Source organism: Orcinus orca, chromosome 2 (assembly GCF_937001465.1).
Source record: "Orcinus orca chromosome 2, mOrcOrc1.1, whole genome shotgun sequence".
NCBI classification, from domain to species: domain Eukaryota; kingdom Metazoa; phylum Chordata; class Mammalia; order Artiodactyla; family Delphinidae; genus Orcinus; species Orcinus orca.
In genome coordinates this window covers 98,939,651-98,963,342 of record NC_064560.1, presented here as the reverse complement: position 1 = coordinate 98,963,342, position 23,692 = coordinate 98,939,651, and the positions used below count along the sequence as shown (strand labels likewise).

Here is a 23,692-nt window from a genome sequence, read left to right as displayed (position 1 = left end):
ATATATATATATATACCACGTATTGTTTTATCCATTCACCTATTGATGATTTACAATGCTTTTTAAAAACAGCTTGACTGAGGTATAATCGACATACAGTAAACTGCACATATTTCAAGTCTACTCTCTCTAATACAGGCAGACCTCATTTTACTGTGCTTTGGTTTATTGTGCTCAGCAGATACTGCATTTTCTTTTTTTTTTTTAACGAATTGAAGGTTTGAACCTAAGTGTCCATCAACAGATGAATGGATAAAGAAGATGTGGCATATATATACAATGGAATATTACTCAGCTATAAAAAGAAACAAAATTGAGTTATTTGTAGTGAGGTGGATGGACCTAGAGTCTGTCATACAGAGTGAAGTAAGTCAGAAAGAGAAAAACAAATACCGTATGCTAACACATATATGTGTTAGCAAAAAAAAAATAAAAAAAAAAGGTCATGAAGAACCTAGGGGCAAGACAGGAATAAAGACACAGACCTACTAGAGAATGGACTTGAGGATACAGGGAGGGGGAAGGGTAAGCTGGGAGAAAGTGAGAGAGTGGCATGGACATATATACACTACCAAACGTAAAATAGATAGCTAGTGGGAAACAGCCACATAGCACAGGGAGATCAGCTCGGTGCTTTGTGACCACCTAGAGGGGTGGGATAGGGAGTGTGGGAGGGAGGGAGACGCAAGAGGGAAGAGATATGATGACATATGTATATGTATAACTGATTCACTTTGTTATACAGCAGAAACTAACACACCATTGTAAAGCAATTATACTCCAATAAAGATGTTTAAATAAAAAATTGAAGGTTTGTGGCAACTCTACATCAAGTAAGTCTGTTGGCGTCATTTTTCCAACAGTATTTGCTCACTTCGTGTCTCTGTGGCACATTTTGTTAATTCTCGTGATATTTCAAACCCTCCACCAGCCAAAAGACAACATGCTGAAGGCTCAGATGATAGTTAGCATTTTTTAGTGATAAAGTAATAATGATGGTATGTACATTTTTTTCAGACACAATGCTATTGCACACTTATTAGACCACGGTATAGTGTAAACATAACTTTTACATGAACTGGGAAACCAAAAATTTTGCATGACTTGCTTTACTGTGATATTTGGTTTATTGTGGTAGTCTGGAACTGAACCTGCAATATCTCCAAGGCACATCTGTAGGGATATATATATATATATATATATCCATAAAATCATCATCTCAATAAAAAAAAGATTACTTTATGCTACAGCGTTAAAACAAAAAGTCAAAGTAAAAAAGAGGCATAGATTATATATTAGAGAAGCACGTGTTCATTGTTGGAGGAATAATCACAATCCAATATTTTCTTGCCAACATCAGCAAAGTATGTTATGAGAGATAACAAAGAAGTTTAGCTCTAAGGTCATAAAAACTTGTATTTTATTACTGATACTAGGCCAAGCACTGTACCTGAAGTTAGGAAGAATTGACACATTCCTTGAAACAAATTTCAAAGCCATGACACGTCAACGTGATGTGCATCACAGTGAACTATGATTAAGGAGTTGATCGTTAATCGTTGGGAGCTTCCTGCTGAGTTTGAACAGAAGCTGCTCAAAATCCAGAGACAGATGATTCAGTGGAGCCAAAACCCAAACTACAAATGTAGCCAAATATAAAATGCTGACTAAACCTCAGGGCTCTTCATCCTCAAAATTACAATGTAAATGCTAAAAGTTAGAGCACAGGTTACAGGTCATTTGTGTTCAAATATGTTCAAACAGGAGGGAGCTCTTTCTGTAAGCATAAGGTAAACATTCTAAATGACCAGAAAGCGCCACAACTACTGAGCCTGCGCTCTAGAGCCCACGAGCCACAACCACTGAGCCTGTGTGCCACAACTACTGAAGCCCACGTGCCTAGAGCCCGTGCTCCGCAACAAGAGAAGCCACCGCAATGAGAAGCCCGCACACTGCAACGAAGAGTAGCCCCCGCTTGCCGCAACTAGAGAAAGCCCGTGTGCAGCAATGAAGACCCAATGCAGCCAAAAATAAATAAAAATAAATTTATTAAAAAAATAAAAATAAGGTGTTTATAGGAAGGTTCTACTAGCAACAGCCCTAGTCGTGTTTACAAGACATTTCTTTCAACAGCATGAACAAATCTGAGTGGAAAACAAGCTTGTCTAAGGGTCACACTGATTGTCAAGAAATCACAAGCAGGGAAAGAGGAGGAAAATTAATTCAAGGAATTTCTACCAAACCTTTATAGGTAATAATAATAACAATATGACCTCAAAGAGGTTGAAATGAATCAAGAAGATTATTGAGGAAGATACTTTGGTGTTGCTGTGCTAGGTGGACTTACTAAAGGCTATTTCTCTATTCAAACAATGGGGTTTTGTGTTGTTGTTCTGTTTGTTTTAATTTTTATTGGAGTATAGTTGATTTACAATGTTGTGTCAGTTTCAGGTGTACAGCAATCAAAGAATGGGTTTGGATAGGAAAAGAGAAATTGAGAGAACAGCAAAACAGAAAACATAATAGAGGGGTATATGTAGATTGTCTCTAAACTCTTCCAGGTTCTAAAATTCAAACAAACCTTCTATTGACCAAATTTACTTTACCATGTAAAGTAGTCCATCCAGGATGGGCATTCCAGCTAAGGCAAAGCAATCTGTTTCTATTTAATATAACAATCCTTGTCATGTAAGAGTTAGATTAATAATGTGAATTTGTACAACATTGCTGCTTCTTTGTTTCTTATCCCATTGAATAAAGTGTGTTGTGTTTATTATTAGCATAACTCAAAAGAATTGTTTTCTGCTGAATTAAAATATGTTACTTGTTAAAATACCTGGCTATAGCTGAAAAGATTCTAAGTTTTTTGAACTAGTAATAGTCTAGAAACACAACAAACTCACTTTTTATTTTTCAGTTTATACTCAAATTCCAACAGTTAAATTATTTTTTAATGATATACGGTAAGCATTACTCACCAGTGTCTCCCTACAGAAATAATGTTGTCTTGTTTTCCTGATATGAAATTCAAACATTTATGTGAAATTATGGAGACAATTTTCATTCTTAACTATCACTGACCAAGGCACAGCCTTTTTGATTACAAAAGGAGAGCTTGCCTGAAATACTGAAATGATTTATTCATTTAGTTGGCTGTACAACTACTCAGTCTTTTCCAGTCACATTTATTGTATTTTGTACAAATTTGCTTGATTCTTGGAATATTTGCATTATTTATGAAAACAAACAACAAAACAAAAAACAGTTCATTGTTTTGATGTACATATAAGCATTTTGAATTGGATGTTAATTAACTACTCCCCATCTTGTACCTGTTGCTTGTCCTATTATTATTTTTTCTATTATTCTTTATCCTGATTCTTTATTTTTTAACATCTTTGTTGGAGTATAATTGCTTTACAATGGTGTGTTAATTTCTGCTTTATAACAAAGTGAATCAGTTATACATATACATATGTTCCCATATCTCTTCCCTCTTGCGTCTCCCTCCCTCCCACACTCCCTATCCCACCCCTCTAGGTGGTCACAGAGCACCGAGCTGATCTCCGTGTGCTATGCGGCTGCTTCCCACTAGCTAGCTATTTTACGTTTGGTAGTGTATATATGTCCATGCCACTCTCTCACTTTGCCCCAGCTTACCCTTCCCCCTCCCTGTGTCCTCAAGTCCATTCTCCACATCTGCGTCTTTATTCCTGTCTTGCCCCTAGGTTCTTCAGAACCATTTTTTTTCTTTAGATTCCATATATATATGTTAGCACTAATGTATTATTTACCCTTAGAATATAGAACAAGCACTCAGTATGACTGAATCTCACTGAGCATTTTGTAATTGAACTGAGAGATTTTTAAAATTCCCTGGAGTATGAGAAGTATGTTCATTAAGAGCTAAGTGCTCTCTGATTCTGTTATGAATTAAAATTTAAAAATTACCTTTATTTATTTTCACATCACTAAAATGTGATATGAAAATAAATAAATAAATGACCAGAAAGCTTCGTGTCCAGATTTATTTGTTGTGGCATTTGTTCTTCCTCAGTGGCTCATAAAAAAGTGATGTATCTTTTAATCAACGGAATCTTATTTGAAGAAAGGTGGTGCTTAGGAAAAGATATGAAAGGGAGTTTCAAGCTTCCATGTGAGACGTTTCTGGTTGTCACTTCCTTCTTGAGATGCCTTTGTGTCCTCCACCCTAGGTGTTAGGGGCAGCTTGGGTACAAGCAGCACAGGATGGGATCCCACCTGGTCTGAAGATTCACCTGGTCAACCACACCTAGACCGTCCTTTTTATGTATTATTACTAGTCCAATCTGAAACATTTCACATGCATTCAAACTACAGTTGACCCTTGGACAACACAAGGGTTAGAGGCGCTGACCCCCATGCAGTCAAAAATCCAAGTACATATAACTTTACAGTCAGCCCTCCATATCTGCAGTTCCACGTCCATGGATTCAGCCAACCACAGATCGTGGAGTACTATAGTTTGTATTTACTGAAAAAAAAAGTCCACGTAGAAGCGGACCTGTGCAGTTCAAACCTGTGTTGTTCAAAGGTCAGCCGGATAACTTCAAACTCACCTAGTTTTCCCTGAAATGAGAGAGGTATGGTTAAATGCCCAGCCCTGCATACTTTTCAACTGCTGTGTGAGTTCAGCCTCTCACACACCAATAAATATTTACTGCCTCCTTGTTCATTTCTGGGATTCATACGTAGCACTTGAGAAAGAGAAGGTAGATATGTAGGTTTATTTAACCAGTCTCCATTCTGGGCCAGCTGTGCTATAGAGTGTTTTAAGTGGCAGTTGCCTGTGGAAGGGTTGGCTTGGTAAGTTCACTTCAGTGGAGAAAAGGGAAGTCAATGCAATGATTGGACTGAATGGATCTCATTCTTTTTAACTGAAGTATAGCAGATTTATGATGTTTCCGGTGTACAGCAAAGTGATTCAGTTATATATATATATATATATATATATATATATATATATATATATATACACATACACACACACACACACATACATATATATACACACACACACGCATTCCTTTTCAGATTCTTTTCCATTATAGGTGAATCAATCACTTATTAATTGAATTTGTTCACCAATATAACCACATGATTTCATTTTCCATTCCATTCATTTCATTCCAGTCTATTCCAACAACATTTGTTTGGCACAAATACTAGCCACAATCCTAGGTCCTGGGGATGCAAAATGAGTAAGATGCAATCTTTATCTGCAACAAGGTGACAGGCCAAAGGAGTGAGGTAGTGGGGTGCAAGGCCAGAGATTAAATGACTCTCTATGCTGCATTGTGACAAGTGCTAAAAGAGGTTCAGGTTTTGAACTGGACAATCCAGTCTTAATTAGCTTTCTGCTTATAAAACAAAATGAAAAAAATTAAAAGAAACAAACATTAGGTTTCAGCCTAGAAGTGACCTCTTTCACGAGTCCTCTCTGACCCACATACTTGTTTCCAAAGCGCATTATCTGATCACCTAACTCATGGTCTAATATCTGCCTGTATTCTCTAGAAGTCTGTTATGTCTTGAGATAAGCCCACATTTGGTCCACCAAGAACACCCTTGTATGCAATATTGAAATGATAAATGTTCTTTGTGAAAATTTCCTAACGAGAATTTTAGGAACTTGCTTCCCTTGATGAATCTTTTTTCCGGAGAATTTACTCCTCATATTTAGATTTTTAAAACTCTCCCTTTGAATCTTTTAAAGTAGCAACATTTATTTTTTTAAATGAAAAATCTTTTAAAATGTGTTGTTAACCTACAGACATGCTGTAGATGATCATAAATTGTCTTCTCACACTAGGAATATTTATTTGGGGGCCGGCAAGTATTTCTCTAGCATGACAGATACGTTAATTGGTACATTTTGATAACCTGCGGATGAGGGAATTGACAAAAATGAGGATGCAGAAAGAAAGGCATGGGTGTGGGAAAGCCTGCCATCTGTCCTGGGAGCCGTGAATGCTGCTTTCGGCAGTAGTGTCTGAGCAAGGTGGGTTAAGTATGAAGGAACCTGGTTGCTGTGCAAAGGTGTCTGGATTTTATTCTTTGAGCCCATTCCCTGAGCAAAGGGAAGTTCAAAGTTGTTTTTGGCAGGGGAGCTGTACGGGCAGAGCTGTGTTTCAAGGTGATAATCTGAAAACAGGAGAGGCTAGACTCGGGCAGGGGAATAATTTAAGAGGCTGCAGCTACAGAGCTTAAAGGCAAGAAAGGAGGGTGGTGAGAATGGAGAGTTAATCAAGGAAGAATCCGAGGGCCTTGGCAATCTGCTGCCAGACCGTTGTGCCTACTGCTCTGTATATACTTGGTGCTTGGGAGTCATTGCTCCATCCATAAATGTCTTACTGAATGAGCGAATTCCTGTAGATGGGAGGGAAAGAAGAGGAAGCTGAGGCGTCATTGCAAAGTCTGGCCTGGGTACCTGGGTAGACGGTAGAGTTGGCCAAGATTTGGAACAATGGGGCTGGAGCAGGAACAGGGAGGAAGGAGATGTGTCCCAGCTGGGTCAGCGGAGGGGTCATCAGCCTCTGTCTTTTCCTAGCTGTACTTCCTGTGACTATGCTTCTGCCCTGCTGCCAACTTCTCCCGGTGATATCAGCACATCTTTTTGGTTGTTGCTTTTCTGGGGGGTTGGATATTCTTGTTTTGAAGAAACTTCCAGGCGTTTGCGTGCTCCCTGGAAAAATCCCATAGTCTTTGGACAGCAACTGTAGTAAGATCTTAATAAGACAAAAGGCTCAGTAACTGGGAAGGGGTGTGCTGCTTAACTGAATTTTTCTGATGTCCTTCAGATAAATTAGAAACCTTTTTAACATACTCAGGTGAAATATTCGTAAAAAGAAGTCTACTTGCCTTTAAAGGCAGATGGTTGACGATTACCATTAAGAAAGATTATTTAGAACTTGGAAATAAGAAAAACAGGGGGGCAGCATATCTTTGCACAAAGGTATTCTTTTTTTTTTTTTTTTGGCCATGCTGCACGGCATGCGGGATCTTAGTTCCCTGACCAGGGATCGAACCCGTGCCCCCTGCGGTGGAAGCACAGAGTCCTAACCACTGGACCACCAGGGAAGTCCCACACAAGGGCATTCTTTGAGAAGCTTACCTGTGGGCTCGTTCCTTATCTGGGGCAGGACTTCTCACCTTCACTCTACTGACCTTTTGGGCAGGATACTTCTTTGCGTGGGGCTTGGCCTGTGTGCTGTGGGGTGTCCAGCAGCCTCTTCTTACTAGATGCCATCCCTCTCTCCACTCCCTATTCCTGGCTGAGTTGTGGCCAAAAGTGTCTCCAGATAATGCCAAATGTCCCCTGGGAGGCAAAATTGCCCCTGTTTGAGAACCACAGATTTAGAAGAATGAACATTTGTTATTTGCTATTGAACATTTGCTGTTTGCTGTTAAGGGCTCACACTCAGTCAAGTTACTTCTCAATTTGCAGATCTTACTCTGTTGAGAAGCAAATAATTTTTCCCCAGTAGAAGGGAGATTCCAAATGGTATGGTTTTGTATTATCTTGTAGGGCGTTAACCAGTAGTACATCTACACTAGAAACTTGACTCTAACCTTCCTTTACAAGTGCGTACAAATAGTTTCGCAAAACGCTCTTGGAACCAGATTTACCATCTTACTGCGTCCATTAAGTAGTGAGCTGAGCATGTGATGCACGTTCAATGTATATTTGGGGAGAGTGGTTTTTTAACTTTAGGAAAGTTATGCTTTAGCGTGGTTAGTTTTCCTGGCAGTCCTATGATGTGGGGTTGCCACTGTGAACTTTGGGTCAGAAGGCTCCTAGCTTTCAGATTTGGTTCCCAAGCCTTCTCAGATGTCTCTCTCTGGTGCTTTTACGTTCTTCCTGTCCCTCACAGCCCTCTCCTCTTGCTATCCACATCGACCAGCCACCCACCTGGTTGGACCCTCATCATATCCACTTGACCACTGTAATATCTGCCCCCCACAGGCTTCCTCACTGCCAGTCTTTTGCCCCTTCCTTCCATCCCTGGTAAGATCCACCTCCAAATGAGGATTTTTGAACTGTGGCTCTGACATGATGTTTGTAGGACAAAGACAAACAGGCAGCAGGAACACAGAATTTCTTTTTTTCTTTTTCTTTTTTTAAATTTTATTGAAGTATACTTGATTTACAATATTGTGTCAATTTCTGGTGTACAGAAAAGTGACTCAGTTATACATATATATATGTTTTCGTATTCTTTTCCATTATGGTTTGTCATAGGATGTTGAATATAGGTCCCTGTGCTATGCAGTGGACCTTGTTTATCCATCCTGTATACAGTAGTTTGCATCTGCTAATCCCAAACTCCCACTCCTTCCCTCCCCCACCCCCTTCCCCTTCCCCCTTGGCAACCAAAGTCTGTTCTTTATGTCCGTGAGTCTGTTTTTTTTCACAGATATGTTGATTTGTATTGTATTTTAGATTTCACATATATGTGACGTCATATGGTATTTGTCTTTCTCTTTCTGACTGATTTCACTTAGTATGATAATCTCCAAGTCCATCCATGTTGCTGCAAACAGGATTATTTCATTCTTTTTGATTGCTGAGTGATATTCCATTATGTATATGTACTACATCTTCTTTATCAATTCACCTGTCCATGGACATTTAGGTTGTGTTTCCATGTCTTGGATATTGTAGATAGTGCTGCTGTGAAAAAGCTGGTCTTTCAGATTCAGGGTTAGGGGTTAGGGTTAAGGTTTAGGGTTAGGGTTCCCACACAGTGAGGAAACAGAGACCCAGTTAAAGTCACACAGGGAGGGAGGGGAATCATTTTGAAGAGGTTAGTAATCAGGTTGAACGTGCTGGGACAGTCTCTGGAAACTGGCTTTGTGCATAAATCCCAGCTATTCCCTGTTCCCCCGTCACTTCCATTGCAAAGTACAGGGCAGAAAGTATTTCCATTAATGGGCATGGAGAAGGGAGTGCCAATTAATCCAAGCTTTTCTGGCTTCAATCAGCACCTCCCAGAGCCGTCCTGACCCGTTTCCTTTGGCTTTAGTATCTTGCCCACTTTTACAACAGAAAGGGCTGGCTTCCTTCTTCCGCCACTCATTGGATCATGTGGCTGGTTTATCCTGATACTCCCATAATTAATTGTTTTTTTTTTTGCCTCCCACGGTCTGTTTCTGCTTTCTTCCAGCCCTCTGGCCTCCCAGTGCTACTTCTCTCTTCCTCCACGAATACCACCTTCTAACCTCTCCTTTTTGTGGTTCTCCCACAGGGAACCAGTAAGTGAGTTAGTCCCTTAAACTTTTCCCCTACAACTATAATTGAGTCAGCTTTGTGTTACATGCTGTTTATCTTTGCGCGATTGCCTAGATCGCAGTACACATCATATCCACTTTCTTGCAATCGGGGTCATGATTAGAGCCCACAAGAATATTTAAATAACACCTGAGTTATCTGGGCTCTGCCACTCAGGATGTAGCCAAGATTAGATGGTCCCTAATAGAGGTAATACAGTCCCATGTGTAATACCAGCTACGATTTAGTTTGTTTGCTCTCTCTTTCTTTAGCCAGGTTCTGATTTCCCCTCCAAAATCGCCAGCATTGTGTGGGTTTTTCAAAATCACTGACTGGTGTTTACATAATCAAAATAGAATGCATTTTTGGAACTTAGTGACGCCTCCCCTTCAAGCCAGCACTGTGTCCTTAGGTCCCCATGCCCGCTCCTCCCTCCATTCATTGGTGTTTGGCTTTTTCCTGAAGTGCCAAGCCAAAAGGTTCATAGCTTGTTTTCAAAGCATAGCTGTTCGGTCCTAGCATAATCATTGCCTTGACTATTTCATTCCATACATCAAAATATATTCCAGATGGATCCAAAGTTTAACTGTAGCCAATCGCAGAACATTTTTTAAAAGAAAGTGTGGGTGAACATTTGTATGACCCTGGAGTGGAATTGGGCTTTCCAAGGATTATATGAATTTTGGAAGCCAAAGGGAAAAGATAGATAAATTTAACTACATAAAGTAACCGCAAAACTTCTACGTCTCAAACGTTGTGCCTTGGAAAGAACCCCATAAAACATAGTCAAACAACACACTGGGGTGAAATACCTCCAAAACCAGAACAAAGGATAATTAACTGATAAATTCAAAGAGCTCTCACAAATGAATAAGAAAAACTAACAATCCAATAGAAAAATGGTTAGAAAAAATCAACAGGAAAGAAATTTAAAAAGAAATGTAGGGAATTCCTTGGTGGTCCAGTGGTTAGGACTTGATGGTTTCACTGCTGGGGCCTGGGTTCAATCCCTGGTTGGGGAACTAAGACCCTGCAAGCCACAAGGCATGGCCAAAAAAAAAAAAAAAAAAAGAAATGCAAATGGCCAAAGACATGAAAAGAAGCCCAACTTACTAATAATCAAAGAAAAGTAGATGAAAATCATAGTAGGCTATCATTTGTCATCTATTGATTGTGGAAAAGACAAAAAAATGAAAGATAATACCAGGTGATGATGAGGGGAACAGGTACTTTTATGGTTAAAGTGGGTAAAACCTTTTGGGTAGTGCCAATTAAACAATTTTAAATCTGCATCTTTGACCTAGAAATTATTCTTCTAATAAATTATTAGAAGTTATTTTTATAGAATAAATTATTCTATAAAAATAACAAATGTACAAAACTATAATTTTTAATGGAGCAATTTTTTTTTTTTTTTTTTTTTTTTTTTTTGTGGTACGCGGGCCTCTCGTTGTGTGGCCTCTCCCGTTGCGGAGCACAGGCTCCGGATGCGCAGGCTCAGCGGCCATGGCTCACGGGCCCAGCCGCTCCGCAGCATGTGGGATCTTCCCGGACCGGGGCACGAACCCGTGTCCCCTGCATCAGCAGGCGGCCTCTCAACCACTGCGCCACCAGGGAAGCCCTAATGGAGCAATTTTTATAATTGAAAATGTGTTGGAAATAACTTCATTTACATAGATAAAAATGTACTGACATTGAATGACTTTCAATGTGTATTGTAAAGAGAAAAAGCAAGATTCAAAAGGGCAGGTAAAACAATCCAGTTTTTTGCATCATCATTAGAATAATATATTTTGACTGCTGTTGATATGCATTCTTCTAGAAGATTCCTACAAAGATACCATGAGTCAATAATTAGGTTGCTGGATTAATAGCTCTTAATAGGTTCAGTGATCCTCCGTCCCTTCAGAGAGGGTCAGGGTTCAGCCACTCAATCACCTGCTCACTCACTAATTGCACAAATTTTCGTTGTGCACCTGAGGCAGTGAGTGAGGTTAAGTAAAGTGACTCTGAAATGGGATTGCCTAAGTGTGAACCCATCACATGGCGCTCTTCTCGGGCAGGTTAATTTCTTCCCTTACACATGATCCACTCTACCTTCCATCATGGGTAGCGAAACTGAGGCCCAGTGAAGGTACAGGCTGCATCCTAGGTGGCTTCCCAGTTAGGGAGAGGCAGAGGCTGAGCTAGAACTATCCCAGGAGAGGCAGCCTGGCTAGGAATTGTATTCCTAGTGTGGGCAGCTGGCGTGCAGAGGTGATAAGGGGGTGGGAGCCGGGCCAGACATCAGGGTACAAATTCTGGCCCTGCCACCTACTAGTTGTGTAGTCTCGGGTAAGTTATTCAGTGTCTCTGTGCCTTACAGGATTTGTTGTGAGAGTTAAATGTAAAGTGCTTAAGACGGTGCCCGGCACACAATATGTCTCAGTCTATGCTGATGATTATTATTTGCAAGGTACTAGGGATTAAAAGGTGGACCAGAAAGCACAGTCCTTGTAACTGAAGGCATTTATGACACAGTGGAGAATAGAGTGTGGGAAATACTATGATGAGGTAATGTTTCAGGATGTTAAGAGAGCAAGGAAGGGGGGCCTCCAACCCAGGCTTGGAGGGTCAGGGGAGGCTGCCCGGGGAAGCCACAGCCAAGCTGAGACCTAGAGGAGGCAGAGGCGGTCATTCCCTCTGGGTGGACAGAACAGCCGGGGTCAAAGTCCAGAGCTGAGATTGAGCCTTGTTATTTCCAGGAATTGAAAGTAAAGCAGGAGAAATCCCCGAGCACAGGTATCATGATTTTGAGGATAAGGCGACTAAGGTGGACCTTCAGCCTGGCTGTTTCCTCTACCCCTACTATTTGCCTGACTGATCTCTTTACCCATCAAGTATTAGCCTAAATGCCACCTCCTCCAGGATGTCTTCCAGGGATCCCACTTTCCCACAGAGCTTTATGTCTACTTGGTACGAGTACCCTTGGTACTTTGCAAACTTTATTGTCCCTGCTTGTTGATTGCTCTTCCTACCAAACTGGGAGCTCCTCCATGGTGATATTTGCATGGCACTTGTTTACCAATGCATACCTGTTAGTATGGATGAGCTAACAGAGGCCAGGAGAGGGTCCAGGAGCTTCCCAAGGATAAAGGGAGATAGAATTTTCGCTCGAGTTCTTAAATTCCACAACCGTTACGCCATGGACTCACGTCCACTACCAACTACGGGAAGCAGGTACATACCCAGGCCGGATGTGGGCTGCAGCCGAGCTTTGCTGGTCAGGGCAAAGACAAAGCTCGTTATGCAATATTTTGTAATAACCTATAAGGGAAAAGAATCTGAAAAGGAATAGACATATATGTACACATACATGCATCTATATATAAAACCGAATCACTGTGCTGTGCACCTGAAATTAACACAACATTGTAAATCAACTAGACTTCAATTTAAAAAAAAAAGGTAAAAAGAAAAAAAGACAAAGCTCATCTCTGATGAGCTGGAACTATAGTATTTGAGGGCTTGAGAGGTACCGAGGACCAAGTTCAGTCTCTTTGGCCTCTCAGTTGCTCAGGAATCCATTCTGCCTTCCTGACTGGTAGGTGTGGGTTGGAGAGAAGTCCTACACGCCACTGGTTCCTACAGGCCTGCACTCCCCACCTCACCTTTCCATCTGCTCCCCACCCAAGAAGGGAGATTCTCTCTGCCTGGGGCCCAGCATGTTGTCTCAATGGTCTATGCCTGAAAGATGGCAATGACCATAACCACACACGTGAAACCTTCTAGGGGTCCAGAGTGTACACAGATGATGGGACCTCATGGGCTAAGACAGCCTAGAGAGGGCCCTACCCTAGAAATACTTTCTTCACGTGCTATCCAAAAGGATGGCATGAAGAGCCGGTAGTTTCCTTATTTCTATTTTGTTTTTTAAGACCAAGAAAATAGAACTAAGATGTACCGTGTGTTGTTTTGTCATTTAATACATTTTTATATTTTCATATTAGTTGGCATGGCGGTCATTTTCCTTTAAAAGATCATATGAGTAAGTGAAGTGGCATTCTGTGAGTGTGAGGTGGTGCAAGTATTTCAATTATCTTGTTTAAGTTGCTCTCATTATAAAAACTTCCAGTTTTGCATTCATTAAAAAGGTACTTCTATTAGTATCCAGCTAGACATAAATACATGCACATGCATACATATACACATGCACACGATCCTACTTTCCCCCCCAAAATAAAGACTAGATCTGTTCACATAGACCTGAAAAGAGGTAAAATCATGGTTGACTTCTGCAATCAAAGACAGCATGATTTTTTTTTTATTGAAGAATAGTTGATTTACAACGTTACGTTAGTTTCTGGTATACAGCAGTGATTCAGTATATATATACGTGATATATCACATGTATATATATAATATGATTCATATATGTATATATATATTTTTTTCATTTTTAAATTATGGTTTATTATAGGATACAGAATATAGTTCCCTTTGCTATACAGTAGGACCTTGTTGTTTATCTATTTTATATATAGTTGTTTGTATCTGCTAATCCCAAACTCCTAATTTATCTCTCCCCCACCCCGTTTGCCCTTTGGTAACCATAAGTTTGTTTTCTATGTCTGTGAGTCTGTTTCTGTTTTGTAAATAAGTTCACTTGTACCATATTGTAGATTCCACATATAAGTGATATCATATAGTATTTATCTTCCTCTTTCTGACTGACTTCACTTGGTATGATAATCTCTAGGTCCATCCATGTTGCTGCAAATGGCATTATTTCATCCTTTCTTTATGGCTGAGTAGTATTCCATTGTATAAATATATACCACATCTTTTTTATCCATTCCTCTGTCAATGGACATTTAGGTTGCTTCCATGTCTTGGCTATTGTAAATAGTGGAAGGCATTATTTTGTTTTGCTTCCTAAGATGATTCTAAAATAGCTTTTTTTTAAAAAATTAAAAAATATATAATACCTGTGCATTCTAGAAACTGATGAGACAAAAAAAAGGAAACGGAAAACCAGTAGCAATCACACAACCCAGAATACTGTGCTTAATATTTTAGTGCATTCCTTTCCAGACTTTTTCCTGAAATGTGTTTTTAAATAAGACACAAACAGTGGTGGTGGTGGTATGGGGATGGGAGAAGTGGTGGTAGAGAGAATGGGAATTAGATCTCCTCTTCTGTACTCTGCAGGCGTCAGACTAACTTCTTTTTACTTCCCTGAAACCTATGCCTTTTTCATACCTATGTGTCTAAATGTCCCTGAATTAGGAAACAGCTTCTGCATGGGTTAAGAATTTGTGACTCATGTAAGAGACCTGAAAAAGTAGTGGCTGTATAAGGCAGAAATTTGTTTCTTTCTTATATAAATGAAACCCAGAAGTAGGCAGTCTAGAACTGGTGAAGTGGCTGTATGGTATGACTGTCTTTCAGCTCATGACTTCCTTTCTCATTGTTGCCTCCAGGTCCTAGATAGCTGCTGGAGCTCCAACCATTACATCTGCATTCATGATAGTAAAAGAAGGAAGGGAAGAAGGGCTTAGCCTATCCCTTTTAAGGAGCTTTCCCAGAAGTCCCCTTTTTATACTTTTAATTGTAATTTTATTTATGGTTTCTTCATAGTCAAATCTATTTCTTTTTTGTTTATAATTTTCAGGTTTTGGTGTAATAGTAAAAATATCTTCCCAACCTAGTATCATTAAAGTATTCTGTACATTTTCTGGAATTTTAGAACTGTTTTTTCTTTTTAGTTTTAATCTGAAATTTATTTATGTTTATAGCGTGGGGTAGAGATCTAACATTCTTTTTCCAAATGGCTGCCGTAAAGGGACATTTTCTTTAACCCACAATATCTGTTCCTCTTGTATCCATTAGCCAAGATCCTTCCCTAGACAGTACAAGAGGCACCCAGATAAATTCTTAATCTTTTTTTCCTAGGTTTCATTCAGACCTACACTAATTTGTTCGCACTTGTATTGCTAACCATTCCCTTTTTAGTTTTAACCTCTGGACCTCCATTGTGTCCAACACGTGTCTTTTTTTGCACTCATACATGGCATTATAATCCATGTTCAAACATTTCTCCCACACAGGACTGTGAGCACCTTGAGAGTAGGGACTGTCTTAATCCACTTGGTATCTCTAACACTGAAAATTTAGCAGCTTCTTCAATCAATGTTAAACTGACTGAACGAATGAAAGAGTGTCATGTTACATGCCATTTGTTACTAGTTCCCTTTAAAAGGTTACTTTCTAATGACTCAGTAGGAGGTACCTTAGTCTCTTAGTTAAATCTCATTTTTGGGAGGTTACTTCTGAGGAAGTTTCCTCAACAAAATTAATCCCATTAACGCTGTTTGGATTTCAATTGGTTTCAGCTCCATGGCATTGTATTTTTGTGGACAATTGGAGGGCACCTCCGTACATCAATTCCAGTAACTATTAGTAAGCCAGGGTTTCAAGACTCCAGTACTTAGAGGACCTCTCAGGAACCCTGGGGAAGCTGTTCATTCAGGAAACATTCCTGGTGCATCTGTCACTTGGAAGTTCTCATGCTAGCTGCTCTAAGGAGGCAGAGCTGAGTTAGCAATGGCCTTTGCCCTTGGGATCAGGACACCACAATGAGGATGAGTGAGGTTTGTTTTTTTTTTTTGTGGTACGCGGGCCTCTCACTGCTGTGGCCTCTCCCGCTGCGTAGCACAGGCTCCGGACGCGCAGGCTCAGCGGCCATGGCTTACGGGCCCAGCCGCTGCGCGGCATGTGGGATCTTCCCGGACCGGGGCACGAACCCGCGTCCCCTGCATCGGCAGGCGGACTCTCAACCACTGCGCCACGAGGGAAGCCCCAATATGTGTTATCTTGTTTAATCTTCACAGCAATCCTATAAAATAGCTATTTAGTATTAGCCCCAGTTATACCAAGGAAATCAGTGAAGCACAGAGGGATTACAGAATTTTCCCATGGTCACACAGCTAGAAAGTAGCAGGGCTAGGATTCAGACCTAGCTCTCTCCTGCCAAAGCCTAGGTGTGCCCATAACTACTAGCCATTTGGTGTTACTCATACGTAGATTATCTGAACAAAATATATCCACAATTTGTTAATGTTACATTAGCATATATTTAGCAAATAAAAGTGGATACCTGTTTTGGTTACCTTAAAAATCAAATATTTAAATTATTTTCTCTCTATTGAGAGATTCTTTGATTTTTTTTATGGGAAAGAAGGTAGGACTTTGAGGTGGCCAGCAAAGAGAAGTAAGATATAAACAAATTGGAAAGATTTTGCTAGATTCCGATACTGGAGCAAGTGTTTATCCTTTAATCGTTTTTGCCCCGGAGTGACCAAAGGTGACAGAAGACAGAGCCGGTGGAGCGGGGTCAATAAAAGAGCGGGCGCACATGACTCCATATGGCTCCGTGCCATTGGTCTGTCTTCATCTACAGTCAGAAACAGGCAGAGGAGGTCCAAAAAAAGAAAAGACCTAAATTCCCGGTGCTTTATTGCGGGCTGCATAAACAATTCTTGCAGGAGGAAGGCAACGCTAACTCATCTTCGTTAGTAAGCTGTTGTCTTCAGATGAAGCCTGCCCTCCTGGACTCAGCTTTGTGATGCTGGATGAGGGAAGTCTGCAAATCACGTTTGTGCTTTGCCAGCTGCCCCTTATTAGGCTCTGCCAATAGGGGCCGTTGGAGGAAGACAGACTGGAGGCGGGACTTCCTGTTGGCTTCGTACATATTTCCTGCTTCTGTGAGCGTCACTATGTCAACGCCCTTTTCCTTCGCAGTTGTGGTTCTTCTATGTAGCTGCACTGAATCTAGTTTACACTAACGGAGCACAGAGACACCAGGCTCCTCAGGAGAGGTCTGGATCTCAGCCTAGGAGGCCCTCCTCTGAGCTCAGAGACCCCAGCACCAACCAGAGGTCTGAGTTTCCGCTTGTTGGCATCCCCTTACCAAATTCTCAATAATCCCCCAATATTTTCCTCCTTCTTCCAGCCTAGGGGTGGTAGCTACTTCCAGCAATTGTTACTTCCTTAATAATTTAGCATCATCTACCCCTCCCCCTGCTTTCCGTTATGTACTTAACTTGATACCTGGTTAAGTTCTTTATGTAAAATTATTAAATTTGTTATTTCAAATATTTGGCCAGGAATGCTGCATATTTGGAGGGGTGCTTTGGGGGTGATGGGGAGAGGCAAACAGTGGCAAACAATGGCAGCAGTTTTGAAGAAGTAAGTTTTCACACTGTATTGCCAAAACCACCCATGGGGTGCTCACTGAAGTCCAACCACCCTTACTTAGTGTTAGCCTTGTTCAGACTGTCAGGAACCCTAGACTCACAGACATTAGTGATGGAGATCTACAGTCTGGAGCCCCGAGGATATTTCTCCAACTTACAAATTATTAACAGTCATGGAAAGACAGAAAAATTAATTTTTTTTTGAGTAGTTGCCATGGAAGAGCAAAGTCTGTTTTTCACTGACTTTTCCTTTAAAGTAAAAGAACAAAAAAAATAATCCTTGAAGGTCATTTTTATTGCTTCACTCTTCAGTGAAATTCAGGGAGTATTCAGGGAACATAAGAGGAGAGATATTTGAACTCCAGGCCAAAAGAAGATAGGGGCATACCTGTGTGTTTCCACGGTTCCTTGTTAAGGGGGAAAAAAAGCTTTCAAGTTCTTGTATGAGTATTGACAAGTTTTTATGAATGGTTTTGTGGCAGGAGAACATGAGTACAAACTGGGCTATTCTGGATGAAATAGCTGCTTGCCTTCTTACGCATTGCCAGCATGTTTTTCCTGCTTGCTCACCTCCCTGAATGACTTGTTCTTGAGAATATGCTCCTGAATGATATATCTGAGCTGGCTCTCTTATCTGAGAGCAGGAAGCTAGAAGGTCAGTGACAGAGCCACCTGCTGCTCTTTACTTTGCAGAGATTAAGGAGTCTGACACAGTTTCTTGGACATCCTATGAATGTTAGAAAATATGTTTTGGAGAGGCTGAAGAAAGAAGAGACATGGTGTTCACATTTGCTTCCATGGAACCCAACAGATCTTCCCTTGGGAAAAAGATCTTCCCTAAATAAGAAGGAAGCTATTAAAGGTGAGAGTTTTCTTTACTTTTCATTTTTTCATCCTCTTAGATTCCCATAAGTTATTACTAAAGAGGATACAGTCTTATGCTTTGAACAAGATTGCGATAAGGGAAAAGAATTATTGCTGGAAGGATATGTCACATTTTGTTCCTCTTTTTCTCCTTTTGGGGATTATTTTTTCCCCTATACTATCTGGTTTTCTTTGTTGGTACTAAGTACCCTTAGTGATTCAGATATACATACTTCTTCATATTCTTTTCCATTATGGTTTATCACAGGATATTGAATATAGTTCCCTGTGCTATATAGTAGGACTTTGTTGTTTATCTGTTTTTTACATAGTAGTTTTAGGTACCCTGTATTGTATTTAAAAGGTAGCTGTGGTTTGGAGGAACAAGTATTAGGCTTACAGACACACGCCCCCTCCCAAAAAAAAGATTGGGGGGAAGAGGGAGTATGGAAGAGTCCCAGATTTGCTTCCTATAATGTATATGACATTTGGCAAGTTATTTAGCTTCCGTTTTCCTCTCTATAAAAGAGGCCTAATATTACTATGTTTTAGGCATGTTGTGAAGATTCAATGGGAAAATGTAAAGAAATTTCTGGCTCAAAGAAAGTTCTCATTAAATATTGCATATGCATAGCTTTGTGTGTCTCTGTGTGGATATATTTTAAATTTGGATAGACTGAGAGTTACCTGTATGAATGATTACAATGTTTTTTTGGAATTACATCCAATTTTTTGTACTTGTTTAAGAACATTTTCTTTAAAGCGTGGCTAGATGCCACATCTAACCAATGAATTATATGTGGTGAAAGCATCCTAAAATATGAACTGCCAAATAAGAGCAAGAACTGTACTTTATCTTTTTTTTTTTTTTTGCGGTACGCGGGCCTCTCACTGTTGTGGCCTCTCCTGTTGCGGAGCACAGGCTCCGGACGTGCAGGCTCAGCGGCCATGGCTCACGGGCCCAGCCGCTCCGCGGCATGTGGGATCTTCCCGGACCAGGGCACAAACCCGTGTCCCCTGCATCGGCAGGCGGACTCGCAACCACTGCGCCACCAGGGAAGCCCTACTTTATCTTTTAAAAGGACATTTCTAGAACTGAAGCTGAGAGTTTGAATTTCATGGATTTTCTCTCTAGACCGATCAGAAATTCTATCCCCCAGTTAAGAGCTATGTTAGAAACAGGGTGGTAAGGTTTGGGGGGAAGAAGGAAAAATGAAGGGTGGGGAGTTCCTCTTATTAATTACAGCTCTACAGCAACAGGTACTTAGCTCTGCTTCCCTTACTCTCTCCTGAGGTAGAGGTGGACCCAGATCCTGATTCCAGTGCCAGCATGATCAGCTGGTTTGTAGTGTCAGGCTATAGACCTCCATCAGTGAGCTGGGTGCATGAAGTTCCTAGGCAGGACTTGACTGAGGGTATTTGTCTAGAGAAGAAACCTGTTTTTGCCATCACTTTGGAGTTCAACTTGAAGATCCTTGAGCATGTTCCAGGTTAGTTTGTAACTGAAGGCATTTTGTTCTGTCCAAGGATTTCATCCTCCTCCTTCCCTGTGCCCAAACTCTACCGATCTCCCATTCCATGAAGATGATTGGGTGGAAGAAGAAGCTCTGCAGGGGGCATCACCTGTGGGCCCTGGGCTGCTATATGCTGCTGGCCGTTGTTGCTCTGAGACTTTCTCTCAGGTTAAAATGTGACATACATTCCCTGGATCTGGAATCCAGGGACTTTCGAAGCCAGCGCTGTAGGGACATCTTGTACAACTCCCTGAAGCTGCCAGCAAAGAGATCCATCAACTGTTCTGGGGTCACCCGAGGGGACCAGGAAGCAGTGGTCAAGGCTCTCCTGGACAATCTGGAGGTCAAGAAGAAGCGGGAGCCTTTCACAGACACCGATTACCTCAACATGACCAGAGATTGTGAGCAGTTTAAGTCCCAAAGGAAGTTCATACAGTTCCCACTGAGCAAAGAAGAGTTAGGCTTCCCCATCGCATACTCTGTGGTGGTCCATGAGAAGGTTGAAAACTTTGAACGGCTGCTGCGAGCTGTGTATGCCCCTCAGAACATATACTGCGTCCATGTGGATGAGAAGTCCCCAGAAACTTTCAAAGAGGCAGTCAGGGCCATTATTTCCTGCTTCCCAAATGTCTTCATGGCCAGTAAGTTGGTTCGAGTGGTTTACGCCTCCTGGTCCAGGGTGCAGGCTGACCTGAACTGTATGGAAGACTTGCTCCAGAGCTCGGTGCCATGGAAATACTTACTGAATACATGTGGGACAGATTTTCCTATAAAGACCAATGCTGAGACAGTCCTGGCCCTCAAGATGTTGAATGGGAAGAACAGTATGGAGTCCGAGATACCTACTGAGTACAAAAAGTCTCGCTGGAAATACCACTATGAGGTGACAGACACGTTGCACCTAACCAGCAAGATGAAGGACCCTCCCCCTGATAACTTACCCGTGTTCACAGGGAATGCCTATTTTGTGGCTTCTCGAGCCTTTGTCCAACATGTCTTAGAGAACCCCAAATCCCAACGACTGATCGAATGGGCAAAAGACACCTATAGCCCCGATGAACACCTCTGGGCCACCCTTCAGCGTGCACCGTGGATGCCTGGCTCTGTCCCCTACCACCCGAAGTTTCACATCTCAGACATGACCGCCATTGCCAGGCTGGTCAAATGGCAGTTCCACGAGGGAGACATCAGTATGGGGGCACCTTATGCACCTTGCTCTGGAATCCACCAGCGGGCTATCTGCATTTATGGGGCTGGGGACCTGCACTGGATTCTTCAGAGTCATCACCTCTTGGCGAACAAGTTTGACCCAAAGGTGGATGATAACGTTCTGCAGTGTTTAGAAGAGTATTTACGTTATAAGGCCATCTATGGGACTGAACTCTGAGATACACCGTGAGAGGATTGCTACCCAAGGGGCAGGAACATGTACAAACGTGCCCAGAACATGCTGGGACAGTGTGGGGTGGGAGAGCAGGGCTCTGGAATCCGTGGCATCTCCCTGGGTCAGGGGGCTGCTCTTGGAGTGTGATGAGTAGATTTGTTGCCTCGCAAATTGCTGCCCTGGGTGAACACTGTTGTGTCCTCACCTCACTTCCAATAGCTTCTCCACTGACTTTCCCACCGAGTTGGGAATAAGAACCAGCTCTTTGGATGAATAAGGGAGGGAAGTGTGGCAGGAGACCCTGGATTTTAGTTCAGTTCTTGGTATTGGCTTTTTCACTCGTTGGAGATGCCACTCCTAATAATTCTAGGCTTGGTAGTAGGGAGGGGACTTTGAGGGAAAAAAGGCCTTGTATTTTGTACTATTAGCTTCAAAATAAAGAGCTTCTGATTCAAATCCCTGACTCTACTCTTTGTCTAGTAAGCCAGAGATAAGATAAAACTCTGAGACGTTTTCTCATAACTATTGGTGACATTTAAAATCCCTGGTGGCTAGCAAGAGAATCCCCATTGTTCCGGAATGATCATGGCAAGCTGTATAAATGGCAGATGCAAAAGAATATAGAGGAACACAGCTGATTCTTTCATCATTGAAAGCCCTCCTCATTTTGTTAACATCGCCAGATTCATGACTTTTCTGTAAGGGAAAAGGCAGGGTGATTTAACCAATATGACCCTCCATACCCTTATGGGAAAATTACAGCACTAATTTTGCAAGCTTCACAACCAAAGCTTAATGTTCCATGAGAAAGATGGTAGTTGCCATTAAGTAAGGTCACCGTATAATTTATTGTCAAAACTGGAACACATTTTACTTGGGGGTGGGTGGGTGCTGTAGTATTAATAATTGTTAGATAACAAGAATAAACTAGGTCTGGTTATTCTATCTTTATGCGTCTTGAGTCAAAACTCTTATTTAAGTATGTGAATGGAATGGTCACTGTTCATAGTTCTGAGGCTTAATACATTTCCGTGTGGGGAGACAGTTGTGTGTGTGTGTGTGCGTGTGTGTGTGTGTGTGTGTGTGTACATGTGTTCTCTGCCCCACACCTCCATCCGCCTGCCTAACAAATGTTACCTGGTGAAATAGTTTCCTTTCTAAAGCTAGAGATAATTGTCAGGTAATCGGAAGGCAATTAGCTGTTATATTCTTCTGTGATGGGAAAAGGATACCTCATAAACAGATAAGCATATCTTGTATATGGTAGAGCTGGTCTTCTGCATACAATCTGCTCTGCAAAAGTGATCTATATTCCAGTTAATTTGTGTCATTTGAATGATGTTCTCATTAATATGTCGTGATGTCATTAGTGTGTTTCTTTCCTGATCTTGATTCAGTTAATCAAGTGTTCTCTCACAACCAACTTTCCCTGCAACCCATGTACTCTAACATAGCTCTCACTGTGTCTGATACAGTGACTTTTCTAAGTTAGTGATTGCTTTTTGTAAGGTTGTACTCCTTTGGTAATGGGCATTGCCACCACCAACTTACCTGCATTGTCACACTGAGTCCTCTTCACTTTGCTCTCAGCCCCATCATGGGGATGACTAATGAATAGCTGGGTGCTCCACAGATGAGTCCTGTAAGGTCTGTCCCTAGCAGTGGTGGTTGTGAACCTCTCCACCTGCTAGCCTTTGTGACTGTCCTTGGTCCTCCTCTGAGAGGGCTGCAAGGGGGCAGAAAAGTTTCCGAGTGCATGTGTTCTGAGAAAAGAACGTGGGTTTTTGGCTTCATAATCAACTTCCTCTTTAAATTTTCACGTGAAATAAATAAGGTTTTATATAAATACGTTAAAAAGATTAAAATGTGAACTTGTCATTTTGGGGGAACAGGTTCTCCAAGCATTGAAATTTCCTCTAGAAATATATTCAAAGGTGAATAGGAAGTGCTCTTTATTTAATAAAAAAACCTAAGGTCTTCTTATCAGAAGGGTCAATTTTCTCCCTCATGTGGTGAGTGTATTTTAGAAACCGTACAATTAACCCAACACATCTGTTGATTTTTCCTTCCCTCTGAGTCATATCTGTTTCAATACCCTTTCTCTGGAAAGGAAAAATCTCAAAGAATTGAGCAACTATGTTTATACTCTCAAGGTTTGAGTTTCCTCTTTATTTTTGATTTGTGGCCTGTTGGTAAATGATTTTTTTTTATTTTTAATTTCGACTGTGTTGGGTCTTAGTTGCGGCACACAGGATCATTCATTGTGGTGTGCAGGCTCTTTGTTGAGGTGTGCGGGCTTTTTTCTAGTTGTGGCGTGCGGGTTTTCTCTTCTCTAGTTGTGGCACACAGGCTCCAGGGCGCATGGGCTCTGTAGTTGTGGCAT

General features: G+C 41.3%; 1 protein-coding gene and 1 non-coding gene across 3 annotated transcripts in view; one reads left to right on the top strand and one right to left on the bottom strand.

Annotated features, from left to right (window-relative positions):
• The window catches only part of GCNT3 (glucosaminyl (N-acetyl) transferase 3, mucin type), an 89,763-nt gene extending 67,998 nt beyond the window's left edge, over positions 1–21,765 (top strand). Inside the window, exons 1-3 of one of the 2 annotated variants that reach the window (XM_049706000.1) lie at positions 16,829–17,229; positions 18,241–18,409; positions 19,939–21,765. In XM_049706000.1, the coding sequence (XP_049561957.1) occupies positions 19,990–21,312 (1,323 nt within the window). In that variant the 5' untranslated portion in view covers positions 16,829–17,229; positions 18,241–18,409; positions 19,939–19,989 and the 3' untranslated portion in view covers positions 21,313–21,765. Of the gene's footprint in view, positions 1–16,828; positions 17,230–18,240; positions 18,410–19,938 lie in introns of those variants that run through there. The other variant, XM_033437040.2, reaches the window with a different exon arrangement.
• Positions 7,047–7,119, bottom strand: TRNAG-UCC (transfer RNA glycine (anticodon UCC)). Its single transcript has one exon. It is a non-coding gene; the product is annotated as a tRNA-Gly (tRNA).
• Positions 21,766–23,692: the final 1,927 nt, after the last annotated feature.